This window comes from Rhincodon typus, chromosome 22 (assembly GCF_021869965.1).
Source record: "Rhincodon typus isolate 14 chromosome 22, sRhiTyp1.1, whole genome shotgun sequence".
In the NCBI taxonomy this organism is placed as follows: Eukaryota; Metazoa; Chordata; class Chondrichthyes; order Orectolobiformes; family Rhincodontidae; genus Rhincodon; species Rhincodon typus.
In genome coordinates this window covers 44,949,060-44,961,221 of record NC_063353.1, presented here as the reverse complement: position 1 = coordinate 44,961,221, position 12,162 = coordinate 44,949,060, and the positions used below count along the sequence as shown (strand labels likewise).

At 41.7% G+C, this 12,162-nt stretch overlaps 1 protein-coding gene across 1 annotated transcript in view; it reads right to left on the bottom strand.

Annotated features, from left to right (window-relative positions):
* Window positions 1-12,162, bottom strand: part of LOC109923268 (protein kinase C theta type-like) — a 61,044-nt gene that overhangs the window by 27,445 nt on the left and 21,437 nt on the right. The window contains exons 8-9 of the mRNA XM_048610005.1: window positions 10,961-11,134; window positions 972-1,063 (exon numbers count right to left, since the gene is read on the bottom strand). Coding sequence (XP_048465962.1) covers window positions 972-1,063; window positions 10,961-11,134 — 266 coding nt within the window. The remainder of the gene's footprint in view (window positions 1-971; window positions 1,064-10,960; window positions 11,135-12,162) is intronic.

The following is a 12,162-nucleotide window of genomic DNA, read 5'->3' as shown; positions in this document are numbered from 1 at the left end:
CAAATCTGTACGGGTTAGGTGTAATCAGATTTGACATAGCTCTCTCTAACAAAAACAGAAATTGTTGGAGGGAATTCAGCTGGTCTGTGGAGAGAAAGCAGTCAATATTTCAGGTCCAGTGATCCTTCTGCAGAATATTTTGTCCCAGCAAAGTCTCCCAAACATTAATGATAGGACAGCATCTCTATCTGGATCAGTAAAACATTGTTCCAGACATCCTACACACTTTCTATTGGAGACTGTCTTTAAAAGCAAGATTATTATTATTCTGTACTGATTGAAATTGTCTAAATGCATCATATATTTCAGTCTTGATCACATAGCATTGTGCAATGAGCTCCTACATAGGACTAAATGAACTTTTGAATCCAAATCAATGGAGGTGAGAAAGCAATGTTTACTCCAACTAACTCGAGTCTCCCTAAACATCCTCACAGCTCCAAATGACTATTTTTTCTTAAGGACAATTTATAAACAGAAATATTTTACATGTTTCCAAGAGGCAGTGATGGGTTGATTTTCTTATTATTGTTCATGATGGAAAAAAAAGATTTGAAATTCAACAGGTCGAATCCAGTGCCTGGAGTACAAAATGAACAGCAGCTGAGGAAAACTCTTCGATGCTTCTTACAAAAGGCTGAAAAGGTCCAAAAAGCATTAAATCATATTTACAACTCTTTTGATCTATTCACGGCAACACAAAGAAATTTTCAGCAAAAGAATTTTACCCAGTTCTTATCACTTCATTTATGGGCATCAAATAAGAAATGTCTTTGTTGGATGGAAACAGGACGGAAGCACTTTCAACTTTAGAAAGTTTTGAAGATGCATGCTAAGGTACAGACCATATTTGGTGTTTCTTTTCCATTGTAATGTTACAGTTATGTTGGATATTCGAGGATCACTAAATGCTGCCAAGTTGTTACCTAGACAATTAAACAAAGCTTCAGTATAAAAAAGAGTCGACTCACGTTGCCCTTGGTGCATCAAACTTTTGGCAATTCTGAATGTGAAACATTAGGTCACCGCCATTCAGGTATTCCATTACAAAAAACAGATTCTCCTGTACCAAGCAGAAATAGAGAAAATCAGCATATAATTCGACAGACAAACATAATGAGGAGACAAGATATGAAGCTATCACAAATTGTACCGGAAGAACAAGCTTAATATTGAATCCTATTATAACAATAAGAGTTGGTCAGATCTGCTTTGCTGAATTGACTGTTTATTAACCAGAATCAGTTCAGGTGGGAGTATAAATCCTCACCTAAAGGTGATAAGGGCCTGTGGTATAATTGCTGGACTGTTAATCCAGAGGCACAAAAACTGAAGTCACTGGAAAAGCTCAGCAGGTCTGGCAGCATCTGTGAAGAAAAAATTTTCAGAGTTAACGTTTTGGGTCCGGTGACCCTTCCTCGGACCCAAAATATGAACTCTGATTTCTCTTCACAGATGCTGCCAGACCGGCTGAGCTTTTCCAGCAACTTCTGTTTTTGTTCCTGATTTACAGCATCCGCAGTTCTTTCAGTTTTTTGTTAATCCAGAGGCTCAGGTCACATTCTGAGGCTGGAGTTCAAATCCCATCATGGTAGACGGTGGAATTTGAATTCAATAAAAAATCTGGAATTAAGCATTTAATGATGTATATAAAGTCATTGCGAATTGTTGCATGTAAAGCCCTTCCAGTTCATTCATCCCCTTTAGGGAGTGGGGATTTCTGTCCCTTAGAAGGAAAGCAACTCCTGGATGGAGAAGAGTCATATCAGACTGAAAACATGAACTCTGTTTCTCTCTCCTCAGACGCTGCCAGACTTGTTGAGTTTCTCCAGTTATTTCTGTGTTTGCTTGAGATTAGGATGGAGCCGTAAATTAGTTAGGCCACACCTGGTGTACTGTGGTTGCCACACCAAACAAAGAATGTGCATTTGCTGGAGTGGGTGCAGAGGAGATTCGTCAATGATATTGCATGGGCTAGAGTGGTCTGAAGACAGACTCGATAGGCTGGGGTTATCCTTAGAGCAGAAGAAGACTGATTGAGGTGTACAATGTTATGAGGGAAATAGATAGACCAGATGAAGAGAAACATCTTTCCTTTAATAGAGGGATCAATAACCAGGGGGCACAGTTTTAAGGTAACAAGCAGGAGGTTTAAACAGGATTTGAGGAAATAATTTTTTTCACCCAGAGGGTGATGGATTTCTGGAATTCACTGTGTGAAAGGGTGGTAGAGGCAGGAACCCTCAACACATTTAAGAAACACTTAGATGAAAACTTGAGACTCCATAACATACAAAGCTATGGGCAAAGTTTAGAATAGATGGATGTTTGATGGCCAGAGCGGACACAATGGGCAGAAGGGTCTCTTTCCATGTTGTAAACACTCTATGACTCTATTATGAACCTCCAAATCACGCACCATCCTATGTCACTGAGTTATTGACTATGGTGGCATCATGGTTACATTAGTAGACTGGTAATGCACAGGGCTGGATTACTGGCATTCAAATCTTAAAGTGACAGTTTAAAACTGAAATAAAATGCTAGCATCAGTGACTATGACACTACCAGTTAAACTTAAAATCCCCATTCACTGCCACCATTTATAGAAAGAAGATTGCCATCCTTAGAATGTCTGCACTTAGGCCATAGCAATGTTATTTCCCTCAGAAATGGCCTTAGCTAGCCATCCCACTATCAGGAAGGCAACTTACCGTACATTCTGGAGGATAGTTAGAGTATGGACATAAAATGCCAGCAAAGCCCTTTCTTAAGTTCATCACTGGTGCAGGAGTAGGCCATTCAGTCCCTCAATCAGTACCGTTCAATAAAATCATGGCCGATCTGACTTTAGCCTCAACTCTACTTTCTTGCCTGAGTAACACCCGATCCCCACCACCCACCACACACCCCCCCCCCCGCCCCCATAACCCTCGACTCATCTGTCAATCAAAAAACAAACTCAATCTTGAAGAGAATTTCTGCTGACACCCACAAAGCTCTCTCGGTACTCGGAACAAACCTCACATGCACGGTGCCTCTGCCAATACTGCCAGTGACATCATCCCATCCTGTTCACTCATATTTATTGTGATTATTTGGGTGTCGCCATGTTTCTTACTACAGGGCAGATCACAAAATGAGCATGTGCAGAATTTTTGCGGTACGCACTGTGAAGCTTTTGGGAATGCCAGGTGACTCAGCCTACAGGAGGCGATTGCTGAGAGGTGTTATTGATAGACTATTAATCTATATTCTGAGGACCTGGGTGCAAATCCCTCCATGGCAGTTGGTGCAATTTGAAGTTAATAAAAAACTTAGAATTTCCCCGCAGATCTACCCTACAGCACATGGGGCTGCAGCAGTTCAAGACGCAGCTCACCACAACCTTCTCAAGGAGCAACTAGGGACGGGCAATAAATGCTGGCCTAGCCAGTAACACCATATCCTGTGAATGAATGAATTTTAAAAAAAAACCCAGCCTCCATGTAGGATTGTAACAAAGTCAGCCAGATAGATCTCATAGAATATGAATTCCTCGATTGGGGCTGTAAACCTGGTTCTGAGGAAGGGTCACTGGACCCGAAACGTTAACCCTGTTTTTTTCCTTCACAGATGCTGCCAGACCTGCTGAGCTTTACCAGCAACTTTGTTTTAGTTCCAAATCAGGGAGCTCTGGCTGACAGATAAAAGGAGGAGTGTCAGAGGTTCTGTTCACTCTGTGCTGGCTGGGTCAGTGTTCTGTACTATGCCCATGTAAATAAAGGGTGATTTAGTGACAGGATACTGGCCTCTGTGGGGTTATTTTACTTCAGTAGTCTCAATGGAATATCATTATAAAGCCTGACCACCATTTGAGAAAGAGAATTCCTCCTCATCTTCATTGCATTTAGGAAACCCCTCATTTTTAAACAGTGTCCCTAGTTATAGATTTACCCATGAGAGGAAATATCCTTGCAGCCCCCACCCTGTCAAGTCCCCTGAATGTCTTATATGTTTCAATGATATCATCTCTCATTCCTCCAATGAGTATAGGTTTAACCTGCTCAACATTTCCTCTTTAGAAACTGTCTTTATCCCAGGAATCATTGAGTGAACCTTCTCTGAGCTGCTTTCAAGGCAATTGTGGCTGTCCTTAAGGAAGGAAACCAAATCCGTGTGACTCAATCCAAAGTGAGATGCAATCTCACTCGGGTACTATCCAGCTTTAGCAATGCTGCTCTCATTTTCACCCTCTTCCCTTTGCAACAAAGGGAAACATTTCATATGATTTCCCAATTACTTGCTGAACCAGCATGCTGGCTTTTTGTGAGTCATGTCCCAAGACACCTAGGTTCCTCTGTATCACAGAGTTAGCAATTGTCTCTCCAGTCAAAACAAATTTGCATGTGCCCAAGCTATGCCTGCGTCTTTGTAGGATAAGTGGAACAGTCCCTCTTCCGCTGCTACACTGGCCCCATCCCCCACCTCTTCCTCCGCTACATTGATGACTGTATTGGCACTGCTTTCTGCTCCCTTGAGGAGCTTGAACTTCCTGCTCCTCTGATGCTGCTTGGCCTGCTGTGTTCATCCAGCTCTACACCTTGTTATCTCAGATTCTCCAGCATCTGCAGTTCCTACTATCTCTCAGGAGCTTGAACAGTTCATCCAACTTTACTAACACCTTCCACCCCAACCTTAAGTTCACCTGGACCATCTCTGATACCCCTGGACCTCTCTGTCTCCATCTCTGGCGACCGCCTTGAAACCGATATCTATTTCAAGCCCACCGACTCCCACAGCCACCTAGACTACACCTCTTCTCACCCACCTTCCTGCGAGAATGCGATCCCTAACTCCCAATTCCTCTGCCTCCGCCACATCTGCTCCCAAGATGGGGTGTTCAACTCCCGCACATCCCAGACGTCCTCTTATTTCAAGGACTGCAACATCCCCCCTTCGGTGGTTCAAAAATGCTCTCAACCACATCTCTTGCGTTTCCTGCACCTCTGCCCTCACATCTCCTCCCCACAATAAAATAAAGACAGAATCCCCCTTGTCCTCATATGTCACCCCACCAACCTCCGCATCCAACGTATCATTCTCCGCCACTTCCACCACCTACAATCCTAAATGGCCTAAAGATAGATTTTACCAGTTTCAAAGTCTCCCCACCCCAGCCTCATCCCATGACCAACCCTCCCTCTTATCCCTGTCTCCTTGACTTGACACAACCTGTCCATCTTCTCCCACCTATCTGCTCCTCCCACCTCACTGACCAATCCCCACCACTCCCTACCTGCACTCACCTATCACCATCTGACCTACCTTCCCCAGCCCCACCGCTCCACTCTCTATTTATTTCGGAGTTCCCTTCCCCCTCTCCATTTCTGAAGAAGGGTCCGGGCACAGAACGTCAACTTTCCTGCTCCTCTGATGCTGCCTGGCCTGCTGTGTTCCTCCAGCTCCACACTGTGTTATCTCTGACCCCCGCATCTGCAGTTCTTACTAACTCCTTTTTCCTTATTCCTGCCAATGTGGATAGTTCAGATTTTTCTCTATTTTCTGTTTCTGTTAGCTAACAAATCTCCTGTCCACATTAATATTGTTACCCCTAATAATATCAGCTCTTATTCTGTGCAGTAATGTTTTGTGCGACACTTTATTGAATACCTTTTACAAATTCAGATACACCAAAGCTAGAAGTTGCCTGTTATTCTGGAACTCACTGTCTGTATAACATTTGATAAATATTTAGATGTGCTCTTGTAACACCAAGGCATACAAGGCTATGGACCAAGTGCTGGAAAATGGGATTAGAATAGTTTGGTGGCGGTTTTCCACCAGCATGGATGTGATGGGCGGAAGGGCCTCTTTCTCTGCTGTAGACCTCTAATAACTATATAAATCCATCTCAATTACCTATTATTTTCAATTCAATCCCTCCACTAATCTGTAAGTAGTCACTACTTAGGTACTTACCATTCCGAATACAATCATTCCCCGATATCTGATGTTCTCTGCATAGTCTTGAATCGTATTCTTTATTCTCAATGTAACCATTCCTTATGCTAACTGAGTTGGTGCAAAATGTTACACTGCTCCATGCATGGAAATGTTTTGTCCAGGCTGCTATACTGATATAAAGCTTTGTTTCTCTCAACAATAAGGTGCAATATATATAAAACTAATCAATAACACATGGTGTTACCAGGCAGCAAAATAAAATCTTTTTACTTGATTTGAGTATAGCTGTAAGTCACCTGGTCTCCAAAGATAGAGAGATTTATTCACAAAGGTTATCAAAGCTATCAGGAAGTAATTTTTGCTAAAGCAGTTTTAAAAGTGAATGAACACTGTACGAAAATAGCGCCTTGGGGCTCTTGTGGTGCAATGGTAGTGTTCCTACCTCTGACCCAGGAGGCCAATGTCAGGTCTCACTGCTTCAGGGGTGTGTATAGTAATTCTGAACAGGTTGATTCGAAAATAGACTGGAAAGTTGCGTAGCAACCTTCAAGGCCTCTTGTGGTACAGAGGGTAGCATTCCTACCTCTGAGCTAGGAGACCTGTGTTCAAGTCCCACCTACTCCAGATGTGTGTGCCATAACATTTCTGAACTGATTACTTAGAAATAGCTCACAAAGGTATTTTGTATGAATCGCAGCAGGAAGAGAGGAAAAGTAACCTTGTCTGTTCACCACTGCACTTTGATTAACTAAAGGTTTTGTGTTATTCAGCTTGTTAAGAATGTTTATACGAGTAATTAGCTTTATTTTGTTGCAAAATGGCTCTATGGGTTGGGACTGTTTTCGCTGGAGCGCAGGAGGTTGAGCAGTGACCTTATAGAGGTTTATGAACATCATGAGAAGCATAAACAAGGTGAATAAGGTCTTTTCTCTAGGGTGGGGGAGTTCAAAACTGGGGGGCATTTTTGTGGTAAGTGGAGAAAGATTTAAAAAGGACAAGAGGGGCAACTATTTTACACAGCGAGTGGCTCGTGTGTGGAATGAGCTGCCAGAGCTAGTGGTGGATGCGGGCACACTTCTAACGTTTAAAAGACATTTGGATAAATTCATGAATAAGAAAGGTTTAGAGGGATATAGGCCAAACACAGGCAGGTGGGACTAGTTTAATTTGGGAACATGGTTGGCATAGCCGAGTTGGACTGAAGGGTCTGTTTCCATGCTGTATGACTCTATGACTATATGACTATATGACGCCACGTCTCTACAAGTGGAGGTTTGTCATTACGAATTTGCTGCTGTGTACTATTTTATTGAATGCTGATTAATTTGTATATGAGGGTGGGAATTATTCAGGAATCTGACTTGTCCATGTGAACTGTTTTAATTTCTATCCATAACTATTTAGACATTCTGGAACTTCAGAATAACAAAAGCCATTGTTATGGCTTCTGTGTTAAATCATATAGAACTAAACGATCTCTCAGGCCATGAGCATAATGACCAGAGGATCACTCTGTCCCTTGACTTATTTTGGATACTTCTACTTGAGCGGAGAAATCAGAGACAGATAAGCAGTTTGGCAGCTGTCAATGGTGACCTGAGGAACAAAGTGGGGGCTGTCCAAGATTTGAAAGAGTTAGAGATTTATTTTTCTTTGACTTAATTGCCAGGTAGTATGGATACTCAACTTGAAACAAAATGCACAGAGCTTAGTCTGCTACCTTCTGTCAATTGATCATAGACTGTTCTCCTTGGAAGCGAGAAGTTTGAGAGGTGATATGATTGAAGTATTCAAAATCATGAAGGATCCAGACAGAATAGGTAAGGAGAACACTCTTGAAAGGATGGAGAACAAAAGGGCACAGTTTTAAAATAATGGATGTGAAAAATATCAAAGAATGAGAAAAGCCGTTATCCAAACTCAAATGTTTGTATACTAACTGTAACACACAATTTAAATTACTCTTTGGCATTCAGGTGCTCCCAACCTTTAAGATATTTCACCTTCTTCTGTTTTCTTGGATGTGTAGTGTGACTGACAGGGAAAGTTGATATCCCAGCCTGATAGCTGCCAGGGGCAGGGCAAAAAGGGACCCTCCTATCTCTACTGAGAATTCCCACATTACACATTCACCACGGTTAACTGAAGGTCACAACATTGCGCTACATTAGACTCAATGGGGCTGAAATTGGGTTTGGGCAAAGACTCAAAACAGGCGAAATGAGTTTTGCTCCCCATGATAGCATAACCCAACATTCAGCTCTCCAAAAGCAATCAAAACTGAGTTTTGGGCTGTGGCTAGTTGCTGTTTCCTGGGGACATGACAACAGATGGAATTGAAATTCAGAGACTAAAATAATCTGGAATCTAAAACTAATCTCAGAAGTGGTGGTCATGATAGTCATCAATGATTGATACAAAAATCCATCCAGCTCAGTAATGTGCTTTCGTGAGGGATATTTGCTGGCCTTGCCCTGTCTGGCCAATATGTGACTCCAGGCCTGTACAATGTGATGGACTGTTAACTGCCGTTTGGAATGGCTGAACAAATGATTCAGTTCAAGGGCAATTAGGGATGGGCAACAAATGCTGGCCCTGCAAGAGACACGGACATCCCATGAAAGATTGAAGAAAATGACTTGCTTTGAACCCTGTAAACATCCAATTTCACTCCCAACTCACTTGCTCACACAGAATAAGTTGTAAGATCATGAGACGATATACATAGGAGCAGAATTAGGCCATTTGGCCCATCACATCTGCTCCACCATTCGATCTTGACTGATATATTTCTCAACCCCAATCTCTGCCTTTTTCTTGTAACTCTTGACCCTCATCAATGAAGAACCTATCTACCTACGTCTTAAATACAGTCAATGATTTAGCCCCCACAGCCCTCTGTGGCAATGAGTTCCACAGATTCACCACCCTCTGGCTGAAGAAATTCCTCCTCATCTCAGTTACAAAGTGTCATCCCTTCAATCTGAGGCTGTGCCCTTGGGTCCTTGTTTTCACCAGTAGGAGAGACTTCTTCTGCATGTCTACTCTATCCAGGTTTTGATGTGTATAAGGGATAAGAATATTGCCTGATGTTTGATAAGCTACAGGTATGTATTAGGTCAGTCTTTATATTGTCTGGTTAAAAACTTGCATTTACACAACAACATATCTGATATTGTATAATGCTAACTCATGGACACAGAACATGGACCTTTGAATGACACTATCAGAGTCCACAGTAACCCCAAACAATGGCATTGCATACAAAATACTTTTGAACAAAATAAATCAATGACATTCCCCTTAGAGAAAAGAGAAATTTGCTGCATTTGGGATTCTTCTTAATACATATTTAGATAAGATAGGACTACTTGGCTTCAAGATTAAATGCTTGAGATAAAGCCCATTGAGATATATCATACTTCATGGGTAGAGGAAACAAACTCGAGACCATTCTTTCTGATACACTGGGATTGTGAAAGACCAGTTGTGGAGAGATGTCCGTAGGAGCTCTTTACAATGTTTTCAGAAAAGTTCGTTGACTTTGTTTCTTCATGACACACTTTTCCTTTTAATTAATTGCACAGGAAAACATTCTATCCGAATCAGCATGAGGCTAACTTGTAACTTAAAGACCATTTCATGTTCACAGTTTATAAACTATCTAATGTGCAACTGGTTAGAGGAAATCAGTATGTGACTTGGCCGACATTGTTTGAACTCCCAAATACACAGGAGGTATGAACACATCCAATTGAACACAGTCATCTATTCTTGCAGAGAAGGATGTTATAATGGGTTGGAAATAAAACACTAGAAGGAATGCACTACACAGGTAATGATGCTAAAACTTCATCATTCTCACCAGGGCTACCTGTAACTTTAATCACTTGATTTATTAGCACAGCACAAGTATAATCAATAACTTTTCTCATTGACTTATTTTTATTGCTTCTGAATCAGCAACTTTATCAACAATTTCAACTAGACAATAAATTGGAAGTGCATTGGTTATTGATATGATCTTCTTTCTTTCATAGGATGCAGGCATTGCTGGCAAGGCCAGTACTTACTGCCCATTGATTGCCCTTGAGCTGAGTGCTTGCTGAGCTATTTCAGAGGATAGCTTAGGGACAACCACATTGTTGTAGGTCTGGAGTCACATGGAGGCCAGCAGAACTCTAGCCTTTGAAGGACATTAGTGAACTAGATGTGCTTTTATGATGACCAATAGCCTCCACTCCAGTAAGCTAATTACTGATATTAGCATTGAATTCATGATTTTATTAGTTGAATTTAAATTCCACAGGCCACCATGGTGGGATTGAACCCTTGTCCCCTGGGCATTAAGCCTGAACTTCTGGATTACTAACACTGTGACATTACCACTATAACACCATCTCCTGTAGCTCTGAAATAAATAGTCACGTGCCATGTAGACTCTGGGAAGAGAGGGATGGAGGAACCATATGAGGAGGTCATAATGTAAAAGTTCGTATTCTGTACATTAGTGTGTTAATAATAAGGGCTTTTTGGAACTTCTGAGAGTCAGACAATAAGGCAGAGACAGAGACACAGCAGGGTCAGAGTTGGGATAGTCCAGCCTGACAGAGCAGTCTCTGTATTGCAAGAAAGAGCCCAGATGTGCAGACTTTGTGGTAGTGAAATCACAAAAATGACTAAACATATTGTACTGATAGTGTCAGTGCAATCTACAAAGGCAGCTGAAACCAAAACTTATCCTAATGCCTAAGGAAGTGTGCCGGGGAACGATGAAGCTTTGTTAGCTGTCCCCTCCATTAGGCAAAAAAAAAGTGCCATTGTTGGGAATCTGTAACATGGCACAATCAAAGCAGGTGAACTCCAAAACAGTACATGACTGAACCAGTATGTTATATCATGCATAGCTGCTGTTCATTTCACACTAACCAAACATGGTGAAATATGGTACATTAATTGCAGATTATTTGCAAAAATTAATAAAGACAAAAGGATTGAAATCTAAAAATCTTACCTTAGTTTGGAATGTACAGTAGAGATGAGTAAGAAATGGATGTTCCCAGGCAAGGGAGAGAACTCGTTTCTCAACCATAGTGCACTCCACATCATCGTCCATCAGCACCACATCCTTCTTCAATGCTTTAATAGCAAAGAACTGACTCTTGCCCTTTAGCTCAGCAAGGAAGACCTGGAGAGGAGGAGAGAGGAATAGGAGAGAAGCTGTTACTAAGGCGAAACTACCCATCCTCATTCATGGAATCCAATTGATAGTTGGAACAATTGATAGCTGGGAATGTTTAGTTCCACAAAATGCAGTCCCACCATGTTCGGGGTGCGCAGAAGTTTAAGCTTCACTCATCCCTTGCTTCAGCAGATCTGATTTGATTCATAAAATTAATTTGAATTGTTTTCCAATTGTGTATTGTTGCTATTTGTCCTGGATTGTTTGAACCAAGGCCTATGCATTGGTCTATCACATATTGATCCATGTGCTAGATATTTTCAGAAGAGGGGCGTGATGTGACGCAGTATTATAATTTGTTTTCTTTTACAAAGAATATTCAGGTAACTGAAACAAAAAGAAAAAAGTGCAGGGAATAGACAGTAAAGGTAAAGCAGTTGGAAGAAGGGAGAAGTATCTACATTGTGTGCCTAACTCCTTAACACGATTCTTCAGGTGAAGGATCTCAAACTGACATACCATGCTGTTCCAAAATTTTGTTTCTCTTTCATGGGATGTGGGCTTCGTTGGCCGGTGTTTGTTGTCCATCCCCAACTCACCCTAAACCTTATTAGGCCATTCCAGAGGCCAGCACAGAGTCAACCACATGGCTTTAAGGATGGCCGATTTTCTTCCCAAAACCAGCCGGGTTTTTAGGACAAATCTATAACAGTTACATAGACACAATTAGGCTAGCACTGAATTCCAGATTTTACTGAGTTAAGATTTCATCATATGTCATGGTGGGATTCAAACCTTTCTCCCCAGATGTTAACCTGCATCTGGGGATTACTAGTCCACTATTGCGTTCAATTCCAGTCTCCCTGCTATAGGAAAGATGAAAGGGTTGGAGGGTTTGAGCTATAAGAAGAGGCTGAATAGGCTGGGGTTATTTACCCTGGAGCGTCAGAGGCTGAGGGATGATCTTATAGAAGTTTAGAAAATCATGAGGGGCATGGAAAGGGTGAATAGTCAAGGTCTTTTCCTCAGGGTAG